The sequence below is a fragment of the Xylona heveae genome (assembly GCF_001619985.1).
Source record: "Xylona heveae TC161 unplaced genomic scaffold L228scaffold_7, whole genome shotgun sequence".
NCBI lineage: Eukaryota > Fungi > Ascomycota > Xylonomycetes > Xylonales > Xylonaceae > Xylona > Xylona heveae.
Window position 1 is genome coordinate 950,421 of NW_017264199.1, and position 20,490 is coordinate 970,910.

Below are 20,490 nucleotides of genomic sequence, written 5' to 3' on the forward strand. Positions count from 1 at the left end.
AACGGGAATGGGAACGGGAACGGGAAGGCGAAGGTGCTTGTGCTTGTGCATGTGGTTGTGACTGTGTTTGTGGCAGCGGTTGTGGTTCTGGATGTGAATGTGAATGTGAAGAAGGTTGTGTCAGTCCGATAGACGGCGACAATGGAGGCGCATCAGCAGTTGGAACGCTAGCAAGGGCTTCAAAAGGATTATTAGAAAACGGCGTAAACCCTGAATGGGAAACAACAGGAGACGATGGTTCCACGTCCGAGGATGACGATGATGAGAGCGACACTTCAAAGGTCAGAGACTCTGTTGCCGGTGAGGATTGTTCCTCTTTGATTCTCCCGGGCGGCATGATGTTCGTAAATAACTAATTCAAGCAAAAAAAAAAAAAAAAAAAAGCAGCGCGGGAGGTGCGTTACAGGTCGATTTGACCAACGCGAATCAAAGATTTAAAGATGCAAAGTGAAATTACATAAAATCGTCAGGTGGTAGAGAGTGACTTTGCATCGCCGCAGCAGGATTTCGTGACTGCGCTTTTCAAATAAATGAAGAGGGGTAGTATTTCGTATTTAGGTCATGAATGACAGAAAGGTGGCAAGGAAAAAATTAAGATACAAAAGCGAGAAGGTATATTTCAGTTTATTCAAGTGAGTTATTTTGCAAGTTGGAATCAAGAAATGCATAAAGTAGGTAAATAGGTGCAGGTGCGTCAGGTTGAAAACGGTCAATTGTCATTGTTTTGAGAGGCACATGCCTCTGCTGTCTCTGTAGGTGACGTATGCGGGGAAAAGTGCTGTGGTCCTGGTACCGAGCTGCGCACTGGCGTTTCGTCCTCGGTAAGGATAATCATACTTGTGATAATGCCAAATTGAACAATGTTAAGCTTGCGATAACCCATTGAAGCAGTGGAATACCAGAGATATAATAATGTAGGAATACATGGCCGGACTAGTAATTAAAAAAGGCATTTGATGAATGGGTTGAGTCCACTATGAAAAACAATGATAATTTCAGCTCTCTATTTACAATACCTTGCACGGAGGGAACGAGCAGTCATTGTTTACTTATACTTCTTGAATCCTTGACATGTTCAATTCAATGGCCACTGGAATACACAAGGTTAACCCATCTGTCAAGAACAGAAGACGTCTGAGTACTTGACATGACATGGCACATTATAAACCTGCTTGCACTGTATTCATTTCATGGATTTTAGAATTGTCAATAAAGTAAGAAATGATAGAAACATAGTAGCCCATAGATTCAAAGATGCAATCTCGTGTGTAAAAAAAGCCATGAGCAAATGACCGATTGACCAGCAAATTATACCAACTCCGATTCACCAAACAGCCACCGTGCCGCCATAAACCCATGTCCGTGCCAATCTGTGGCCTTGAACCCGTTATCAAAGATTGCGAAAAGCAACGAGTATTGCCGAAACTGTTTTGAAGGACCAGAGTTTCAAAAGGGTTACAAACTTTTGCTGCACCACTTTATGTAAGGTCAACCTGTGAAGGAAATCATTGAGAGAAATAAACGCTCTAGGCCGAGCTCTTGGAATACAAAATGTGAAGAGAGCTGCTAGCGGTGAGAGAAATCAACCCCTTTAGCGAATTGTGCGTGATGTGTGCCAAGCAGGGAAGCTAAAGGTCGGTCTTTCCCCCCATGACCTTTGCAGCTTGGACTGCATTCATCTTTTGCGTCCATCCTGACGCAGGCTGGAATTTGCGAACCGTTCGGATCTCATCTGAAGCATAGCCTGGTACGCGGATGTTGTAGTTCCTCTCCAAAATTAGTTGGATGTCGCGAATCTCCAGAGTAGACGACTGTCGTAATTTAGCTAAACGGCACGCGCTGGTGATCACTTGATCGACAAAGTCATCGGCGACTTGTAGGATTGCCTGTATTGTATTGTATGAGCTTCTGACAAGATTAAACGGCCGTTCAAGGCCTCTGAACGCAACTCACCTCTTCAACACCGGGAGCCAGACTTTCTCCGCCATGGCCCTCCACTCCGCCCGTCACTTGTCGAACAAGCTCATCTAGTTTCTTCTTACTGAGCACCCTATCACCCTCTCCTTCGAGTTCAAAGTGGGGCAACTTCGGAAGGGCGGGCTGGCCGATAACGCCCATGGCACTGTTGCTGGGACCACCAGATAGAGTCGGGCGCGCTGAAGCCATAGCGACAGGTTGAGGAGACGGAACGTTTAGAGTCTTGGGAATCGGCCACTTTGTGTTGTTGCTGATAGAATCACGACTGGTAAGCGGAGGAGGCGCATGAATACCGGCCGATTGCGGTGTACCCTGGGGAAGAGCGCTGGAATATGAACGAGCAGCTTGAGCCATGGCAGCTTGGTGTGAGAGTGGACGAGGGGGACCAGTAGGTACAGGCGTTGGTCCCGTAGGTACAGGCGAGTTGTGCTGAGATGCAGTGTGGGGAAGTTGAGCAACAGCTTGTGCTGGAGGTGGCTGAGGGGCATTTGGGGTAGCAAAGCCCATGGGCGGCTGATGCTGAACTGGAGATTGCTGGGGCATCGCTGGGTTGGGCTGAGCAGCCATCATGGGATTCTGGGGAGCAGGTGCGGCCGGTGCGGCCATGGGTTGTCCCGGCTGCGGCTGTGAGACGCTGGAAGGACTCATTGACGCTCTTACTGCTGCCGCTGCTTGAGCGCGCGCCGCGTCAAGTGCAGCGTTTGGGGCGGCCGTAGCTTGGTTGGGAGGCACTTGAGCCATTGGATTTAGTGGAGCAGCTGTGGGTTGAATAGGGACACCCTTTATATCTTGCGCTTGTGGTGCTGGCGCACGTGGGCCTTCTGCTTGTCGTGCTCGATCGTTCTTGAAATCTGCCTGCTGTTTCCGAAAAGATTCAAGGAACCTTAGACTGTCGGCATACTGTTTTTGCCACCTTGCTCGGGTTTGATTGACTTTTGCTTGATCGTCCTGACTCAAAACCTGTCCAGCGGTCTGTCGTTGTTGAACCATCTGCGTTAAGCGTCGCAAACTGGACGTAGCGGTCTCGGAGTTCTGCAAGGCTTGGCCGTAGCGGAGCTTCGCCTCGCCCAGCCACTTCTCTCCCTCCGGACTGCTTTCTGACAATGATGGAGGAAGAGTGAATGGAAACGCTGCAACAATCTGGAGAATTTGTGGAGCGAGCTGCTGGAGTGACTGCATTGAGGGATTCATTGGTTGAGCCGGTGGGGCCTGAGAAACTGGGGGTTGGGTTGCTGGTCGTGGCGGTGGCGCTTGTTGCTGAGCTTGATTGATCCCAGTCTGCTGTGCTTGTGTCTGCGTCTGCGTCTGCGCCTGTGCCGGCGCCTGTGCCGCTTGCTGCTGAGCGCGCTGTTGGAACCGCTTTAGACTGGTCCATATGCTTTGCGAAACCTCGGCCAGCTTATTATGAGCTTGTTGATATTCTGGACTATCCGATGGGCGGGATTGAATGACATCCCAAAGCTTCTTTATTCCAGTCGCATATTGGGCCTTCTGTTGGTCGGTGATATGATGTAAATTGCGAACTTGTTCGACACGGATTAGTGGAGGGTTCTGTGGTTGAGCTTGCGGTTGCGGCTGCTGTGAATTGCCGGTGCTATCCATCTTCTAAGATCACAGTCGAGGTGAGAGGTATTGCAGAAGGTAATGGACGGAATGTCGCAGCTTTCCGTGTCACAAGGATGAAGCAAGCAACAAGACTTCAAGGCGGACCATGCGGCAAGAAGTATTTGAGGATAGCGAAAGGCGTCGGGAAGCGAAACAATGGGATTATGTCATTGAGAGCTATATCAACGTCAATGATCAATGTTAATCAATCGATTCCAACGTGAATTCTCTCAATGAAAAGGAAAAGAGCGGTTGAAACAATTTGGCTACTTTGTGAACATGGAAGGTCGACATAACGGTGATCTGAGACCACATACCCAATTAGGCTTAGTGTTTACTGCAACCAGAGCCGCATCCTATTCGAACAACCGTCCGGCCGAGACATGAAAACAAAAGGCAATGGACGGATTATTCTAGCTTTACGGACTAGGTTTTCTTTGAATAAATCACATGCATAGAAGGGAATTTCTGATGACAATGAATTCATTCTACGTTGCCTTTATTTGATGATTAATTTATTATATAGTGCCAAAGTCTCCAGTCATGTGCCATAGAAGATGATATACTCTCCAATCCTGGGAATGAAGTAGCATCAAAAAAAGAGATTCATATTTCCCTGTAAGATAAAACCACCTGCTTATTCTCTCTGTCCTTTGAACGACTTATCGCTCAAGGGTTATTAGACAGTCAAAATCCCCATATCTCGAATTGGTTATAGTAGCCACGAGCTGATATCTATCGAACGAATCTTTGCAATCATGCTTTGCACCGTAGGCAACACATTTGGGGTCTAGCGACTTGGCCATGCAGATACCAATCAACTCCTTCTTAGATCTTAAGTTATTAGACCTAAGGATACGGCTTGTCAAGCTCATTGGATGATTGATACTTCCTGAACAAGAAAAAGAGTTTCTCTTTCTCTCAAAGCTATTTTTCAGGCTTGAATAATTTTTCATCTGGCGCCCTTCGCCTGAGGGGCTCGACTTTGAGCAAAATAAATGCTTGCCACTTCGGGACCATGTCATTGCAGAGCAAATGTAACTCGCTCGTCTGCAGACTCTCAAGCTCCGAATGAGTAAGGCGAAACCGAACAATAAAAGCACCGAGAGCAGTGACAGTCTTAGATATCGACGCAACGGCCAAATGCTTCGGAGAACCAACGTCCAAGGGATCAGAGATACTTGGCGTGATGAAGTAGTGAAAATTCCTTGAAATTATCAGCACATGAATCTTACAAATACCAAGTGGTCAAGTGATATTTGTGTTAGCTTTATACTTACACCCTTTATGAAAAGCCAGATAAGGTCTTCCAAGGTAAACATTACATAGTCTCCACGCCTGGCAAAAAGACCCTTTCCGTGAGCTTTATCGGACTTTGGAGAAAAGATTTCGAGGACATAGGAGACAAGGCCACACCCTTTGTCAACGCAGAAGCCCACCAAGATCTCTGGCCATTCCGCTGACTCTGTCTTCCAAGCCATGCCGCTTCCTTTCCAATTCTCGTATTTCCTGCTCCTCCTGTCGCATTTCATCCTCAGTGAGCATAAAGTCTTCCGATGGCAATGCGGCTTCCGAGATGGGCTCATCGGAGAATTCCATGTCTTCATCCAGTGCATGAGCTCGATTTAGCTTCTCAAGCTGTGCGGCCTGACTTGCTACTTGCGCCTCATAGTGCGCGATCGAAGAACGCAATTGTGCATGTCTCTCTCGAAGGGATATAATTTTCTCAGCGGCACCAGGAATCGGGCTTTAATTCGGTTAGCAGAGTTCGCGAGTGCGAGTGATAGGTTCAACGTACTACACGCTGCATAGTTTCTCCGCGCCTTTGAGAAGCACGTCAACATTGACTTCTGACCTTTCTCTGCCCCCAGAATAGTCGTAGCCTAGACCTGAGCCCACTCCTCCACCACCTCCTCGGCGGATCTGCTCGACAAGATCACCCCCAAGTACAGCGGCAACCGCTGTGTTTCTACGCGGAGCTCTCGTAGCATTCAGTCCTCCTCCAGGCAGCTCATCTGCGTTATTGAGAACGGTTGTTCTTCTGGAACCCAGACTGGGATCTCGAGCCCTTGGCGGAGAGGAGGGCGAAGGAACTGAGAAGAGGGCCCGTTCATGAGCTTCGGTATCACGAATCAATGCAGTAATATCGTGAGGGTGCAGTAACGCGTTTGTAAAGATCTTGGGTTCTGGAAATCTGCGGTAGAATAACGGATTAGAATACTCCTATGGTTGGCTCCTCGGAACGCGCAACGTACGGGAGCTCCCCTATTGCTGAAGCACAAAGGGATATGTGCTCAAGATGAGAATGTATCGCAGACATGATTTTCGTAATAAAAAAGGAAAGGGAGGCAAATATCCTTTACTGAGACCAATGTGTCGGTTTTGGCGGCTTGAGAAAATCTGGTATTGATTTGTTTATCTATACTGGTCCCCACGCGACGCAGCCCGAAGCGACTCGATCGCTCAAGGCTCAGCCTAGTAACCAGCTCTTTGAAGGCTATTTGCAAGTCAAAATTTTCTGTTGTCTAATGGCCTAGAAGCTAAAAGTAGCGGCACAGAGTTAATCGCATAGGAGGAGAAAGCAATTGCCAAAATCTTTAAAAAGGCGGAGAGGCACAACAAACAGGGGCGGTGAAATATGATTGGTGAGATGGGGAATGACGAGTGTGCTGGATGACAAAATGCGGCTTTGGTGCGTCCGACTGACCGACCGGCACCTTTGGGACAGAAGCAACGCTGGTCTCGGTCCTGACTTACGGCGTCGAACGTCAACCTTCCATCGCAATCTTTAGCCCTCAACTGTCTCCATCGATATTTCCATCCTTCTCTTCCCAGGATCGCTCATAGCTTTAGTCTTTGAAGCTCTGCTCAGCGTCTTGAGTGATCGTTGCAATCTAAGCCGAGCTGAATGCTTTGCTAGCCAAGCTTAGCACCATCCATTATTAGTTGCAGTCTCTATCTATCTGTAAGAGCTAAGCTCTGCGAATATGGTCAACACTCGACGCTCAAACAGAGACGAATCTTCACCTGCCGCCAACGGTGATTCTCCATCCAACACTCAGGACAAATCCACTCCGACAAGATCGCCGTCAACAAGATCGAAAACAGCTGCAATGAAGAAGGGAGCTTCCGGCCAATCGGACAATGGCAGTCCCCGTCCCAACGGTGTGGGTGCTGGTGCCAAAGGCTCTACTCAAAACGAGGATGTGAACATGGGAGATTCTGCGCCAAATGAGCAGCAGAAGGGCAAGGACGGTGACGAGGAGATGACCGTGGTTGTGCCCCCTGCCAAGGGCTCAAAGCTGTCCGAGCAGGGCAAAGATAATGGAGACGATGTGGCAATGGAAGGTGCAGATGAGCTTGACACTGAGAAGTCAGGAGAGTCCGAAGACCCCGAAGCAAAAACCATACTAGGTAAGTCAGATAACCCTTCGAATGACATTTCGATACCGAACCCAATTCTAACATATCCACAATCAGACATCAAAAACAGCTTTCCGCTCCTCGAGCGCGCGGTTGCCCAATTCGACTCTCGATTCACACTCAGAGTTCTTCGCTCAATATCGTCAATTCGAAAGCGGATCTCCCCCGACGTACTTGCCAAGGTCATTGTCGAGACCTACACATCAAACCATCCAACGGCAAAGACTTTGCTTGCTGCCGTTGGCAAGGAGGACGCTTTCTCGGGAGAGCAGCAAGTGGTAGAGATGGAAGTTGATGCCGAGAAGGGTCAATCCCAGGCCAAGTCGACCAAGGAGATCATTCCTGAGATCGACATCTTCCTCTCCATTCTGGTACAGGTTTATCTTCTTGACAAGAAGGAGTTTGACCTGGGCGCCAAGTTCTCAAACCATCTCGTAGATAAGCTGCGTACTTTGAACCGGAGGTCTCTTGACTCGCTTTCCGCACGGGTGTACTTTTACTACTCTTTATTCCACGAGGAGCTCAAACCTTACCCCCCTTCGCCTCTCGCCCCGGCCATATCGATTCGCCAGCAACTGCTTGCCGCGTTGCGAACCTCCGTCCTCCGCAAAGATCAGGATACGCAAGCGACCGTGACCACTCTGCTTCTTCGGAATTATCTTTCTGCGTCTCATATTTCTCAAGCAGATCTTCTCGTTTCGCAGACGCAATTTCCACCTGCGGCTTCAAGCAACCAGGTCGCAAGATATTTGTACTATCTCGGACGGATCCGGGCGATTCAGCTTTCATATACTGAGGCTCATGAGCATCTTGTTGGCGCCAGCCGCAAGTCTCCATCGAGCGCTACCGCGGCTGGTTTCTACCAAGCATCTATGAAGCTCCTCGTTATTGTCGAACTCCTGATGGGTGATATTCCTGACCGTGCCATCTTCCGGCAGCCCAGTCTTGAGCATGCTCTCCAACCTTACTTCCTCTTGGTTCAAGCTGTTCGCGTCGGAGATCTGGAGGGCTTCTTGAAGGTTGTTCAGGTTCACAACTCGACGTTCCGACGTGACGGTAATTACACTCTCATTCTTCGCCTCCGACAGAACGTCATCAAGACGGGTGTTCGAATGATGTCCTTGTCATACTCGCGCATCTCCCTGCGAGACATTTGCCTGAGGCTCGGCCTCGAAAGCGAAGAGTCTGCTGAGTATATCGTTGCCAAAGCGATCCGAGACGGTGTCATTGAGGCTACCCTTGACCATGAAAAAGGTTTCATGAAGAGCAAAGATGTTGGCGACGTGTACGCGACTCGGGAGCCTGGCGAAGCTTTTCATGAACGTATTAGGGCTTGCTTAGCTCTCCACGATGAGAGCGTCAAGGTTTGTCATATCCGGTCAAGTCATAATCTAAGTTGCCCGACTAACAGAGTTTTAGGCTATGCGCTTCCCAATGAATCAGCACAGACTGGAGTTGAAGAACGCCCAGGAAGCCAGAGAGCGGGAACGGGAACTGGCTAAAGAGATCCAAGAGGGAGATATTGATGACGACGATGCAGGTGGTGATTTTGATGGGATCTAAGCAAAGAATTGCAGAGCAGACAGGATTTGGTATCACACATGAAGAATTGTATTCCTATTAGAGATTTATTTGACCATGGCAGTGCCATATTAATCGGGCTACTGTTAGTCTCAGTTCATTGCTTCATGCTCTTTCGTTCTCGACAGATGTTCTTAGTCGCGCTGTTGTGCATAGGAAGTTTCGCTCATATATGAGCGGACTTCTTTGCGTACAGTCTATTTGAGCTATTCAAAGTACGTCATGCAAACAGCTTTTAAATTGAGATTTGTTCAGTGTAATTGTGGCACCCATACACACACAACTTATGACCACAATTCTTGAAAGCAACTAGGTGACTGGTTAAGCCGACCGACGATACAGTATCGATTTCTGAGTAGACAAGCCTGAAGTTTGGAGTTCCCGATGACGTTTGATGGTTCTAGCAACGGGGCTAATGTTTGTGCTGTTTGCACGCGACCCCGGCCCTGTCGGGGCCGTGATGCGGTCCCCTCGGTGACATACACCGTAGGCGCCAGGGTATGGTTGCGTTCAGACAACCAGGCCAGATATTCCTTGAGTCCGTTGATCTATTCAATGGGCATTATATTTAAAGCGATGCAGCGAACATGTAAGGTTTCCTGATTCCAATTAAGATACAATGTTTTTCGAATTCACTGACATTTTAGGATTGACGTTTCCGTGCGGCTCCGCCGAGCCATCATTCTTAATGACCTATTTCTTGTGAAACGAATAACAAAGAACAATCCAAACGCTCTGCAAAACCCAGACTTTGCAGAAAAGGGAAATACTTCCCTTCACCTTGCAGCCAAACTAGGTTTTCTAGAGATCGCCGTAAGCATACTCCTTCGTAATAAGACGCCAAACCTTCTACCTTAGCAATGTAGAGTTGTCAGTTCTGAGGGGTTCATAGTTGCTATTGCCTCACCTACAGCGATGCCACACATCCACATAATTGGTACCTATTGTGACGTTACGGCTAATGTTGAGTATAGACCTACCTTGTTGAAGCTGGCCACGAGAATGGAGGAATCTCTCGAAATGCGGACTGGGATACACCCCTCATGCTCGCATGCGAAGCGCATCCTCACCTTGCAGCAATGCTTGCAAAAAAGTTTCCAGGGTCCATAAATTGGAGGAACAAACGTGGCGTGGATGCGGTATGTCACAGCTCCTATGCTCTTGGAAGGTTCACCTTCATTTCTATTCGTGTTATTTTCCAGATTGAAAATCCCCGTAGACCGTACCGTCTCACGGACTGTTAACGAGCGGATTGATTATGATTTAGATGATGACCGCTGCGAAAAATGGCCAAGACACCATTGTTGCAACGCTTCTTAGCGGCAGGATTGAGAATCCTGAGCCAAACGACTTGCCCGGTACTGGCGCCGGCGCTATCGAGCGAGCAGACGTGACAGCACAAGACAATGATGGGAATACTGCATTACATTATGCTTCCGCTTACGGCGAACTAAAAGTTATTCGAACCCTTCTGCAAGCCGGCGCCTCCCCACTCGCTCGTAATGCATATTCTTGGACGCCTATTAGTTATTCATTAACTGTTGCCGCGGAAGTATATTTCCGAAACCTGGTCGCCGAGTTTGAGAAACGGAAGGTTGAGATAAAGCAGGCGGAGCGAGCAGAGCGGGCTAAGCGTGGCGTAGGGGGCGTGAGATTAGTGACGGAGGATATGGATCCTGGACATCCTCGTACTGAGGGAGAGCCCTCAGCCCTCACACCAGCGGATGATCGCAGTCCTATGTCTGGAAAATTCTTTCCACCACCACAAATGCATGGTTCACCGGCGCCGGCGTCGGGCCCCGCCGCTGCTTCAACGAAAAGCGAAAGCGGATGGAGCTTCGGTGGACTACGCGGGAGAGCAAGTAGCGGGGAATAGACACGCTGAATCCTTGCGCATAGAGAGCAGGATATTTTGGAGATGGCCTTGACACGTTTCCCAAAGCTGTCAAGGGTCAGCTTTTGCGGTGCCCGATGGTCTAAAGGGCATCCGAATATCTATGACAAATATGAATCATATGCAATTCGCTGGGCTGGGCCCTTTGTAAGGTATGTTTACATTACTTTCTTCTTTGCAAGTGTCTCAGAGTTTGAAGCGCAGCATCTTCACATCTGTAATTTATTTCACATGACACAACAGACGAGGGGACTACAATTCTAAATTCGTCGACTGCGATCTATCTATCCCATTTATCAGATACATTGAAAATTCCCAGCGCGAGCGGTTTTGTTCTATATAGTACAATGTTATAAGAGGCGACGCTATAGATACATATAAAGGGAAACATTTCATTTTTAGACTCTTAACCATTCAGCCCGCCAGACAGTTGTCCATCGAGCTCGTGGAAGGCCCGCATGCAAGACGACAAAAGAACCAAACAAAGGAATTCCTACTCCAATCGCGGATGCAAAATTTGAGGAGTTGAGATCACTTGCGTCTGTTCATTGTCTTGACACATATTTCAATCAAGCCGTCCTTCGCCTCGCTCTCTGGGAAGGGGCTGATGGCAGCAACCGCTTTGTCTGCGTAATCCTGCGCCAAAGCGCGGGTTTGCTCAACACCGTCACTTCGAGCAACGAGTTCACGAGCCTACGAGCGAAGAACGAATTAGCTTTGGATTAATGCAAGCACAATGACGAGTCAGGACAAGCGACAAAAAAAAAACACGGCGCTTGAAAAAGCGGCATATAGACTCACCCTCAACACGTCTCCTTCCTTCGAGAACTTCCTTCCAACAAGCGCGCCAAGCTCAGGTTCATTTTTCCAGGCAAACAGCAGCGGCGCAGTGGCGAGACCCAGCTCGAGATCGGCGCCAGCTGGCTTGCCTAATTCCTGTGCACTAACAGTGTAGTCCAACATGTCATCAACGAGCTGGAAGGCCAGGCCTAGGTTGCGGCCAAACTGATAGGCTGCCTCCACAACTTCCGGAGTGTTTTGGCCTAATAGAGCAGCCGATCTAGAGGACTTGCTGATAAGACTGGCCGTCTTGAGGTACGTCTTTTGAAGGTAATATGAGATAGTTTCCTCGGTCCACTTTGGATATTTTTCGTCCCGCGCGGTATTCTTAAGCTGCATGAATTCACCCTCGACCAGATTGGCTATCACTGTTGCCATCAACTCAATTACCTCGGGATCCCGCAAACGAGCCAAGGCTATTGATGCTCTGCCGAGCAAGAAGTCGCCTGCAAGCACGGCCATCTTGTTGCCGAACTCAATATTCGCCGACGGCGAACCTCGTCGAGCCTCGGAAGTATCAATGACATCATCATGGAGGAGCGATGCGGTATGGATCAGCTCCGTAATCTCAGCCAGTCGACGTTGCGAAGGGAGGATATCTGAGTCTGGGGCGGAGGTAGACGTGAACGAAGCTGGTTCGGTAGTGAGGGGATTCGTTTCTGGGAATGAAGGGTTATTGTCGAGGAGGATCGAAGATGGGGAGATGGGACTGTCAACGCTGGCAGTCTGTGTAGCAAATGATTGCCTGGAGATAGTGGGTGTCAAGGCTGTTGCTCGAGACATGAGGAGCACAACCAGCGGCCGCATATGTTTGCCTTCAGCATGCGTGTAATACTTTGCGACCGTGTCGAGGGTAGGGTGTCCCGATCCAAGTAATTGTCGAATATTCTTTGTCAAGAATTTCATCTCCTTTGCAACGATGCGTAATGGATCAACTGAAACGCCTTGTGCGGCGGCCTCTTTAGACGACGCTGATGCCGCGCTCATCAGATTCTGCGCCGCCGAGACTGCTGCCGTCCATGTTGACGACTTCCGCTGATGCGTGAAGTTGAAATTGGTAATTGGAGTCGCCCGAGTTCGGAAACTCAATGACTGGGTGCACTGAGGGCATGTGGATATACGTGGTCGTTGTTGAGCTGTGAAAGAGCTACGGAAAAGCCCTGAAGCTCGGGAAGGGCGGAAACCCATCCTCTGAAATTGACCGCTTTGGAGGGTAATTCCCGATATAAACAGAGAAGAGTATTCGTATAAGAAAATTCACGACTAGGGAGCCACCAATGAGGCCCCAAAACTGCTGAGTCGCGAGAATTGGGTGGTGAGTTAATTCATACGCAAGCCGTTTGGGTGCTTCATGATGCTGGCATCGGAGAACTCGCGCGCGAGGGCGGATATGGATCATAGTTTTGCCGACGACCGAATGGAACGAGGTAAGTCAACGTGCACCAACAGCACCCTGGCACATTAGCGAACCCTGACAGCGGAACATAGACATGAACCCCAAGCTGTGAGAGGCCAAAGTACGACAGCTGCTTGCAACCCTGGATGCAGGAGAGTTGTATGGAGGCTGATCTCCATTAAGCTACGGGCTGCAGCTGATTCATATTTGATCAAGCATCAGTCATGGTGCTTTTTACTTTAACTCCGGCCATGGTGGCGGCCGTTAAAGAATACAGAGCTCTGTCTCCTGCTCCCCCAGACCTCTCGACTACAGAAGCTCCTCTAGATGATCCTCAGGCCGGAAAGCCCATATCGCATGGACAAATTATTGATATCCATCGCAAATTAAAGGAGGAGGGATTCACGCGGAAAATTTCCGACAACGGGAAGCCTCAAGCAGCTTATCATCTAGATGATCTACTACGTGGATCTGCTATTTATGTGCCACCGCCCAAGCCTAAGCAAGAGCCCGTAAGTTCATCCCACTTTAGTGTTCTGCACCGTCTCCTTTTGCTTTGAGTTATAGATTACTGACCTCAAAGTTATGAATAGTCTTCAGAGTATAAAGAGTTGATGGCCCGCCTTCGACGCGAAGAGGAAGCGCGAGCGTACGAGCGGATGGTTAACCCTCCTCTACCTATCGAGACCTTTTCCCAGCGTTTCCCTACTTCTCAAGGTGGCACTCTTTTCCCTCCTGCTGTGACCGCTACCGAATCGGAAGAAGACGAGATAACGTACGAGGAAGTTCATCGACAAGTGATGCTTATCATAAATATCCTTGTTTCTATTGTGGCCTGCGGCATTGCAATTTGGCTGATCTCCAGTCATTGGAGCACGCCACAGAGACTAGGTCTTAGCATGGGAGGTAGCGGGATTGTCGGGGTCGCAGAAGTGGTTGTATATGCTGGGTATCTAAGGAAGCTAAAGGAAGCCAAGAAGAAAGAGGCGAAAAATAAGGAGAAGAAGGAAGTGATGGATTCTTGGGTCATCAGTGCCGAAAAGAAACGGACCAAATCAAAAGGTGCTCGCCGGGCAGATGCTCCGCCATCATTAATGCAACTTGCAGATGGAGACAAGGTTCGAAGAAGAAAGATCTGGGCCAAATAGGAGACCGCCGAATTCGAGAGCCAAATTTGTCGTTGATTCACATGAGCAATTTGTCAGACCAATGGCTTATACCAGAGTGGCGACGCGACATCCAGACTCATCTCGCTGGCGTCGAGTAACCCGTCCTTCGAGACCAAGGCTTCGATTTTGTACCTTGTCAGTAAAAAGGGTGCCAGCCAACTCGAATGCGTTCCGCCTTGGTTTGTTGCATAGCTTGCTTGAATACTGAGCTCACGCTTTGGCCAGAGTGCATGATACAGTATGCACATTGTGAGTTATGAGATATCTATCGAATCCAAGTGCATGAGAAAACAGGGCACCAATCTCAACATTCAAATTGGCTCTTCTGGGATTCGATGTGGCACTCGTCCACAGGAACTGTGCCGAATAAGGTAGCTCAATTCGAGTGAGCACAGGGGGACACGAGCACGGGCTGGAAATTTGTGATATGGGTTAGCCTCGGGTCACTTGATATTTCACTTATACAGTTGCCGCAACGGCACCGAGGCAATCATATGGAGAAACGCTGCATCGCCTTCACTAGGACTCCGAGCACCGGCATCATGAAACCCCGCAGGGAAAGTCAAGTTGGTACCCATACCGAGACATGGTTCTCGGCAATTTACGTTGTTCACAGCCAGATGGATTGCCAGGAATCGAATAGGAATCGAATAGAAAATCTCGTCGAAATCAACTGAATTGAGTTCAGCGCGAGGCCTATGATTTCATGCATTGCCATGGTTATGATCTCAGGGTTCCGATGGTCGGGGACACTAACGGCCTCAATTCGGTGGAGCTGACGGCGTCGTGGCGATGCTTTGGCGGCGGTAACTTTACTCGATTTGAAAGTACCTAACAACTTTAGTTTCGCCTCAGAGGTACTCATCCCACAAAAGTCTTGTACCTTATTCGGGCCAGTGCAAAGACCGCCCCGCTTCGAAGCAATGGCACAACGAAATGCAGGCAGAACGGGTCTGGTCCCCATTCTGCTTGTCGGTATGATGAAATGTTTGTCTTGGTCCTCTTCTATAAAGCAACCTTTAAGGTGTGTTTTGGCTTCTCTTCGTCTTTGTCATTTACCGGATTTGGATAGCCAAACCAAGGGGGAACCAGTAGCCGATCGGATGCTTATCTATAAGCCCCAACCAAAAATTTCCCCGAGTCTTTTCCTTCTTTTTCCGCGCTTGTTCGGATTTGAGATGCCACCACCAACCCACACATCGAATGGCGGTTTCGATAAGCTTCTTATCGAGTAATGAGAATGCTAAAGATCCCCCACTAACCACCCAAATATGTTTAGTACCCCTCTTTCATCCGTGGGACAAGGCCTCTTACGGCGAGCTCCGGGTCTCTAGTGATGCCCTACCTACCACCAAAATACGCCCTTTTGGCGTTCCGGAGACAGTTGGCTTCTCGGCAGGATGATGCACAGCTTTTCAGGACGATGGTCCCCCAGGTTTTCTCCACGATACTTCTTCTTCGTTGGATCTGCTCAAGCCCCTTTGCCCTTGCTCTTGTCTTACTCTCCTCTTCCGCCATCGCCATTCCCCAAAAGAGCTTCTGACTTTGGCATTCGCTGAAAGAACAACCACCTTGTTTTGGGGCGGCCGTAAATTGCCTGTCATATCGAGTTATATACCGCATCAATAATGCCGTCTGCCGTGGACCATCCTATCTCCGTCGTTGCTTCTGAGCGCGCCGTCATCGCCGGCCGTCTTACTGCAGCAACAGTTGTCATCTCCTTGACAACGGGAAAAATCACATCAATTTTTGACTGTGTGCTCCCTCCGTCAGACTTTCCTGAGGGAACACCCTATATAGACCATTCTCCTCATGTTCTTCTCCCTGGGCTTGTTGACGCCCATGTCCACCTCAACGAGCCAGGACGAACAGAATGGGAAGGCTTCGAGACCGGCACCAAGGCTGCTGCGTTTGGCGGCGTCACAACCGTTGTTGACATGCCACTGAATGCAATTCCACCTACCACGACAGTATCGAACTTCAAAGAGAAGATCAACGCGGCTCAGGGCAAATGCTGGGTAGATGTTGGTTTCTACGGCGGCGTTATTCCTGGTAACCACACCGAATTGACGGCCTTGGTCAAGGAAGGTGTCCGAGGGTTCAAGGGTTTCCTGATTGACAGCGGTGTAAGTTCTCAACCTATATACAGATGCTGAGTTTAGAACGTGCTTCGTTTCTGACAGTTACCTAATATTTTAGGTGGATGAATTCCCCGCAGTGTCCTCGGACGATATCACGCTGGCAATGAAAGAGCTCGCCGATGAACCAACGACGCTCATGTTCCACGCCGAGATGATCCCTCCCATTTCTGACTCCGTCGGTGACGCGGTTCAGCACTCCGAGCCGCCTCTTTTCCCCCACGGCGCACTGACCTCCTACAACACCTTCCTCCTCTCCCGCCCGCCAGCGTTTGAGACATACGCCATTGCTGAGATTCTCGCTCTTGCCTCTGTCGCACCAGATCTTCCCTTGCACATTGTCCACCTCTCTGCCATTGAGGCCATCCCTCTACTCCGCCAGGCCCGCGCCAGAGGCGTCAAGATCACCGCCGAGACGTGCTTCCATTACCTCAGCATCGCCTCTGAGAAGATCAACGACGGTGATACGCGACACAAGTGCTGCCCGCCCATCCGGACACAGTCCAACCAAGATGGTCTCTGGGAGGAGCTTCAAAAGGACGACAAGGAGACGGTAATCCAAACCGTTGTGTCGGACCACTCACCTTGCACACCTGACCTGAAATGCTTGCCTCCCACCGTTCCTCGTGGCACGGAAGCCGGCCCCAACACTGGAGATTTCTTCAACGCCTGGGGCGGTGTCTCGTCTGTCGGGCTTGGTTTGAGCATCCTGTGGACGGAGGGCCAGCACCGCGGCATCACCATTGAGGATGTTGTCAAGTGGTGCTGCGCCAACACGGCGAAGCAAGTCGGTCTTGAACACCAAAAGGGCGACTTGGCCGTCGGCTTTGACGGCGACATTGCCGTCTTTGACGATCAAGGTTCTTTTATGGTACGTTTCTTTGTCCCTTTCGTATCCTATTCCCTTTTTTCCCCTCGATTCATTTCTTGTTGTAAGAATTGTGGCAACATTGCTGACTGTCCTTTCAGGTCGAGCCCAGCACTATGCTCTTCCGCAACAAATGCTCCCCCTATGAAGGCCGCGAGCTCAAGGGCGTCGTCCGCGAGACATATCTCCGCGGCCAGCGCATCTTTAGCCGCGCCGACGGATTTACGAAGAAATCGGGTCCTCAAGGCCAATTGCTTCTTGAGCCCAGAACGACTCGCACATGATTCGCATGTTTTGCCTGGGAAATAAAAATAAAACCACTATCGTATTTTTTTATCATGACTATTCTCATGCAAGTATGCTGTAATCAGCATCATTGCATTGTGTTTACTCTCTCTTTTGCATAGCAGCATCACCAGTTGGCATTACGTAAGCGGCTGTTTGGCGTTTTCTTTTTCTTTTGATTCCGTTGCACTCGCGGTGCCAGGTTAGGTGTCCTTCGAAAGGAAGGACAGGGGATGGGTTATAGCAATTTTCCTCGAATGATTAGGTTAGGCTGTAGGGCTACTTTCATCTTTACAACGGCACACTCTTTCAAGGGAGAGCAGGTGTTCCATGAACTAGTCCAAAAAAAAGCCCCTTCCCCCGAATCAAAATAACGTCCTCTCATTTGAATCATTGACACCCTCTGAAGTGCTGTTTTCCTTGATATATAATGTATTGTGATATCCGTGGTCATGGAGAGAGAGAGAGAGAAAATAAGGGTACTACCCACAAAGGATGCGTGAGCAAAAAAATACATAGCCAAAACAAATGACAGTTCATATAACCCTAACTCGTCCCCCCCTCCTCCTCCACTTCCTCCTCCCATCTCGACTGCAGCCCCAGCACGAACCGATCTGCAACAATGAACCCTCGCTTCGCCACCTCGCGCAGCATCTGCACGATCTGCATCCTATGCACCTCGACGTGCGACTTCGCGCCCGCGACCTCCAGCGGCATCACGAGCAGCACGGGCGCCAGTCTGCCGTCGGCAAGAACGTATTTGCATATCTCCAGAATAGCGAGCACGTGTGCGTTCATCTCGGAAGCGGATAGCACGGGACATGGCGAGGGCGAGCACAGCGACGTCGGTGTCGGCGTAGAAGGCGTAGACCGCGTCCAGCATGGATAAAAGTCAAAGGTGCACGATAGGAAGATGCAGATGCCGTGGTAGTACGCCAGCGCGAGCATCAGTTGCGGGTCGTGTTTGATGGTGCGCAGCGAGAAGGAGGGTGGTAGGGCGGGTGGGGTGCATGGGGTAGATGAGGGTGTTGGGGGGGTTGAGGGGGGAATGGAGGAGGAGGGAGAGGGATAGGAAGAAGAGGAAGAGGAAGAGGAGGAGGAGGAGAGAGAAGAGAAGGAGGAGGCGGGTGAGGGAAAGGAGAGGATGGAGGATGGAGAGGTAGAGGTAGAGGTAAAAGTGCAAGTGGAAGAATCAAACGTCTCAGAGTACCACTTGAACAGCTTGGCTTGGCTTGCTGTTCCCTCCGCTGCGAGGATTTCTGCCCGCGCGCGTTGCTGGGGGGTGGGTTGATTGGAGTTCTTGGACGTTTCTTGGAGGAGCTTCACAACACTGTGCGGGGGAAAGATAAATGTAATTTAGAATAAGCTTCTTGATTGGATGTGATATGGTGCGTAAAGCTCGGGAAACCAAGAAGAGCGTAGGATTGTAAGAATAAGATAAAAGGATACGGGAAAAGAAGAGGAGAAGGAGGAGGAAGAAGATGACTAGGAGGATGAGGAGTAGGAAGAGGAGGGGGAGGAGATGATACTACGTACCCGGAACTGCAAGCTGCGACGTCGACTAAAATGTCAAAAAGCGCTTCTTTTGGGTGCCAGTCTGCCGTTGAAACGGCCCAGATCTGAGCCACTAGGTCTCTCCATGGGCGTTGCGCAAGAAAAGTCTCGTCGCAAGACATTAAGCTTCGGCAGAGCTCGGAAATACGAAGAGTAAGGAAGAACGAGCGGCCGGGACCCGAAAGGTAGTATTGTGGCTCGTGTAGTTGAAGGAGGCAATATATGCCGTAGCTCATATGTTTGAGCCAGCCTTTGCCCGTCGCATCGGTCATGAGCTGTTTCAGATGCACGAGCATAAGTATGATACGATGAGACAAACCAAAGAAAAAAAAAAGAAAGAAAGAAAAGGAAAGGGAAGGGGAAAAAAAAAAAAAGGAAAGGAAATAAAAGAAAAGGGGAAACTTTAGAATAGATGTGACTGTACCTCGAAGAGACTTAGGAAAAAAGTTCCCCACAGTGTTGCGTCATTCTGCACTGCGGCGGGATTCGCAATTGCTGAGCGCAGCTGGAGTATTGAATCACGATATGCTTGAATGGCAGCAACCTTGGGAGACTTTTGATTATCCATCTGCCATGATGAATCAGGGTCACGGCTGACGTCGAGGGCACCAATTGCAACGATTGAGTTCGTTAAAATAGGTGACTGGTGACAAAGATTGCTAAGGATCTCTCGTTGCATGTCGTCTTTTCCGGTGAAGCTATTGACTTCTAAGAATTTGGAGAAGAAATGCACAAAGTATAGGCTTTCTCTATCGGGCTGCATAGCGCGCGGCATTCGCGACGAAATTGATGCTACACATTGGGAGTCGTTTTTGGAGACGACTAACGTCCCCTTTGGCTTGGTCTCTCGGGGTTTTGGGGAGACATTGACGAAAACTGATGTTGAGCTGCGTGACTGCTTCTGTGGAACACATGATTCGTCTCGAAGTTGACATGCATTGCACGGCCAACCGCCTTGACACTAAATTGATACATATTAGTATTTGACGAACCAGCAGGGAGGAATCCCATTTAGAAGCACGGTCAACTCCCAAAGGTCGAGACCAGTAGCTCTAGGAAATGCAAATATCGTCCCAATTAAGCAAGAAAGTTAGAGCAGGAGAGGAAACTCTTACCTTCACTTTACGCTTCGCGCAAGCAGCACATCGCCGCACAATCGTTCGACGGTCAAGTGGTCCCAGCGCCCGCGGCGAATTTCCAGCTTGGTCAATCATTTTGCTGTAGGTCGTAAGGCTTAAACCAAGACCAACTCAGAGCTCCTCGGCGACCAAGGTTGCGTCCAAGCGCGGCACTATAACCCGATGCAAAGTGCCAAGGTCAACCTCCGTAGCCAATGTTCTTTGTTACTATTGCCTCAACAACGACAACACATTTAGAAGGGCTCCACTCGTTCCCGGAAAGATTTCCTTCCGCAGCTGGGCAGTGTATTTGTCAAAGCTTGTTCAGTCAATTACTGGAAGAAAATCTGCGCTAGAGACTGCAGAGTGGAAGATTTCAGCATCGGCAGTGCTACCGAAAGGATCAGCTGGCTCCTCGAGCCGTCTCCTGGAAGTCTTTTGTCACATCCAACAACCAAGCAGTTGCCCAAATAGGCTGACTGATGGGCGGAATAGACCAGATTTTCTTAATCTGCTCAAGTCCTGGCCGAGCAAGGGTAGAGAGACAAGAATAGCATATGACAACGACAAATGAGAAACCAGACAGATATCCAGGCAAAGGGTCCCTGGACTGGAGCCAAATTGAATTAGTCAAAAAATAGA

The 20,490-nt window shown here is 49.4% G+C and overlaps 8 protein-coding genes across 8 annotated transcripts; 4 read left to right on the forward strand and 4 right to left on the reverse strand.

Moving 5' to 3' along the window:
* Nucleotides 1–1,237: 1,237 nt before the first annotated feature.
* L228DRAFT_261917 (hypothetical protein) lies at nucleotides 1,238–3,860 on the reverse strand. The gene is made up of 2 exons (XM_018334376.1): nucleotides 1,954–3,860; nucleotides 1,238–1,886 (listed from the first exon to the last, which is right to left on the reverse strand). Exons 1-2 carry the CDS (start codon nucleotides 3,577–3,579, stop codon nucleotides 1,629–1,631), a joined length of 1,884 nt encoding a protein of 627 aa, XP_018187343.1. The 5' UTR covers nucleotides 3,580–3,860; the 3' UTR covers nucleotides 1,238–1,628.
* Nucleotides 3,861–4,769: 909 nt separating this feature from the next.
* L228DRAFT_159977 (DASH complex, subunit Spc34) lies at nucleotides 4,770–5,996 on the reverse strand. Its single transcript, XM_018329387.1, has 4 exons — nucleotides 5,838–5,996; nucleotides 5,381–5,776; nucleotides 4,863–5,329; nucleotides 4,770–4,789 (listed from the first exon to the last, which is right to left on the reverse strand). Exons 1-3 carry the CDS (start codon nucleotides 5,900–5,902, stop codon nucleotides 5,005–5,007), a joined length of 786 nt encoding a protein of 261 aa, XP_018187344.1. The 5' UTR covers nucleotides 5,903–5,996; the 3' UTR covers nucleotides 4,770–4,789; nucleotides 4,863–5,004.
* Nucleotides 5,997–6,353: 357 nt separating this feature from the next.
* Nucleotides 6,354–8,857, forward strand: L228DRAFT_248539 (putative proteasome regulatory particle subunit). The gene is made up of 3 exons (XM_018332872.1): nucleotides 6,354–6,996; nucleotides 7,063–8,369; nucleotides 8,425–8,857. The coding sequence occupies exons 1-3, from the start codon at nucleotides 6,570–6,572 to the stop codon at nucleotides 8,566–8,568; spliced, it is 1,878 nt and encodes a 625-aa protein (XP_018187345.1). The 5' UTR covers nucleotides 6,354–6,569; the 3' UTR covers nucleotides 8,569–8,857.
* A 229-nt stretch (nucleotides 8,858–9,086) lies between these two features.
* L228DRAFT_269246 (ankyrin) lies at nucleotides 9,087–10,462 on the forward strand (the record flags this gene model as incomplete). The annotated part of the gene is made up of 4 exons (XM_018335252.1): nucleotides 9,087–9,124; nucleotides 9,234–9,399; nucleotides 9,561–9,725; nucleotides 9,854–10,462. The coding sequence occupies 4 exons, from the start codon at nucleotides 9,087–9,089 to the stop codon at nucleotides 10,460–10,462; spliced, it is 978 nt and encodes a 325-aa protein (XP_018187346.1).
* Nucleotides 10,463–10,722: 260 nt separating this feature from the next.
* L228DRAFT_248541 (putative hexaprenyl pyrophosphate synthetase Coq1) lies at nucleotides 10,723–12,650 on the reverse strand. The gene is made up of 2 exons (XM_018332873.1): nucleotides 11,282–12,650; nucleotides 10,723–11,173 (listed from the first exon to the last, which is right to left on the reverse strand). The coding sequence occupies exons 1-2, from the start codon at nucleotides 12,506–12,508 to the stop codon at nucleotides 11,012–11,014; spliced, it is 1,389 nt and encodes a 462-aa protein (XP_018187347.1). The 5' UTR covers nucleotides 12,509–12,650; the 3' UTR covers nucleotides 10,723–11,011.
* A 24-nt stretch (nucleotides 12,651–12,674) lies between these two features.
* Nucleotides 12,675–13,864, forward strand: L228DRAFT_239735 (hypothetical protein; the record flags this gene model as incomplete). The annotated part of the gene is made up of 3 exons (XM_018331172.1): nucleotides 12,675–12,747; nucleotides 12,933–13,228; nucleotides 13,310–13,864. 3 exons carry the CDS (start codon nucleotides 12,675–12,677, stop codon nucleotides 13,862–13,864), a joined length of 924 nt encoding a protein of 307 aa, XP_018187348.1.
* Nucleotides 13,865–15,217: 1,353 nt separating this feature from the next.
* Nucleotides 15,218–17,449, forward strand: L228DRAFT_160095 (allantoinase). The gene is made up of 3 exons (XM_018329389.1): nucleotides 15,218–16,011; nucleotides 16,085–16,894; nucleotides 16,993–17,449. The coding sequence occupies exons 1-3, from the start codon at nucleotides 15,514–15,516 to the stop codon at nucleotides 17,173–17,175; spliced, it is 1,491 nt and encodes a 496-aa protein (XP_018187349.1). The 5' UTR covers nucleotides 15,218–15,513; the 3' UTR covers nucleotides 17,176–17,449.
* A 12-nt stretch (nucleotides 17,450–17,461) lies between these two features.
* Nucleotides 17,462–20,097, reverse strand: L228DRAFT_160023 (hypothetical protein). The gene is made up of 4 exons (XM_018329388.1): nucleotides 19,846–20,097; nucleotides 19,155–19,691; nucleotides 18,713–19,005; nucleotides 17,462–18,506 (listed from the first exon to the last, which is right to left on the reverse strand). The coding sequence occupies exons 1-4, from the start codon at nucleotides 19,942–19,944 to the stop codon at nucleotides 17,723–17,725; spliced, it is 1,713 nt and encodes a 570-aa protein (XP_018187350.1). The 5' UTR covers nucleotides 19,945–20,097; the 3' UTR covers nucleotides 17,462–17,722.
* Between the last annotated feature and the right edge of the window lie 393 nt (nucleotides 20,098–20,490).

Bases quoted from the DNA above. Each gene is read 5' to 3' on its own strand.
- L228DRAFT_159977 (XM_018329387.1), bottom strand. From the start codon at position 5,902: ATGTCTGCGATACATTCTCATCTTGAGCACATATCCCTTTGTGCTTCA. The intron at 5,777-5,837 runs GTACGTTGCGCG...ATTCTACCGCAG, and splicing joins TCAGCAATAGGGGAGCTCCC to ATTTCCAGAACCCAAGATCT. The intron at 5,330-5,380 runs GTACGTTGAACC...ACCGAATTAAAG, and splicing joins GAGAAACTATGCAGCGTGTA to CCCGATTCCTGGTGCCGCTG.
- L228DRAFT_248539 (XM_018332872.1), top strand. From the start codon at position 6,570: ATGGTCAACACTCGACGCTCAAACAGAGACGAATCTTCACCTGCCGCC. The intron at 6,997-7,062 runs GTAAGTCAGATA...ATCCACAATCAG, and splicing joins CGAAGCAAAAACCATACTAG to ACATCAAAAACAGCTTTCCG. The intron at 8,370-8,424 runs GTTTGTCATATC...ACAGAGTTTTAG, and splicing joins TCCACGATGAGAGCGTCAAG to GCTATGCGCTTCCCAATGAA.
- L228DRAFT_248541 (XM_018332873.1), bottom strand. From the start codon at position 12,508: ATGGGTTTCCGCCCTTCCCGAGCTTCAGGGCTTTTCCGTAGCTCTTTC. The intron at 11,174-11,281 runs GTGAGTCTATAT...CTTCGCTCGTAG, and splicing joins AGGAAGGAGACGTGTTGAGG to GCTCGTGAACTCGTTGCTCG.
- L228DRAFT_160095 (XM_018329389.1), top strand. From the start codon at position 15,514: ATGCCGTCTGCCGTGGACCATCCTATCTCCGTCGTTGCTTCTGAGCGC. The intron at 16,012-16,084 runs GTAAGTTCTCAA...CTAATATTTTAG, and splicing joins GTTTCCTGATTGACAGCGGT to GTGGATGAATTCCCCGCAGT. The intron at 16,895-16,992 runs GTACGTTTCTTT...CTGTCCTTTCAG, and splicing joins ACGATCAAGGTTCTTTTATG to GTCGAGCCCAGCACTATGCT.
- L228DRAFT_160023 (XM_018329388.1), bottom strand. From the start codon at position 19,944: ATGATTGACCAAGCTGGAAATTCGCCGCGGGCGCTGGGACCACTTGAC. The intron at 19,692-19,845 runs GTAAGAGTTTCC...GTATCAATTTAG, and splicing joins GCGCGAAGCGTAAAGTGAAG to TGTCAAGGCGGTTGGCCGTG. The intron at 18,507-18,712 runs GTACGTAGTATC...TCCCCCGCACAG, and splicing joins GTCGCAGCTTGCAGTTCCGG to TGTTGTGAAGCTCCTCCAAG.
- L228DRAFT_261917 (XM_018334376.1), bottom strand. From the start codon at position 3,579: ATGGATAGCACCGGCAATTCACAGCAGCCGCAACCGCAAGCTCAACCA. The intron at 1,887-1,953 runs GTGAGTTGCGTT...AATACAATACAG, and splicing joins TGGCTCCCGGTGTTGAAGAG to GCAATCCTACAAGTCGCCGA.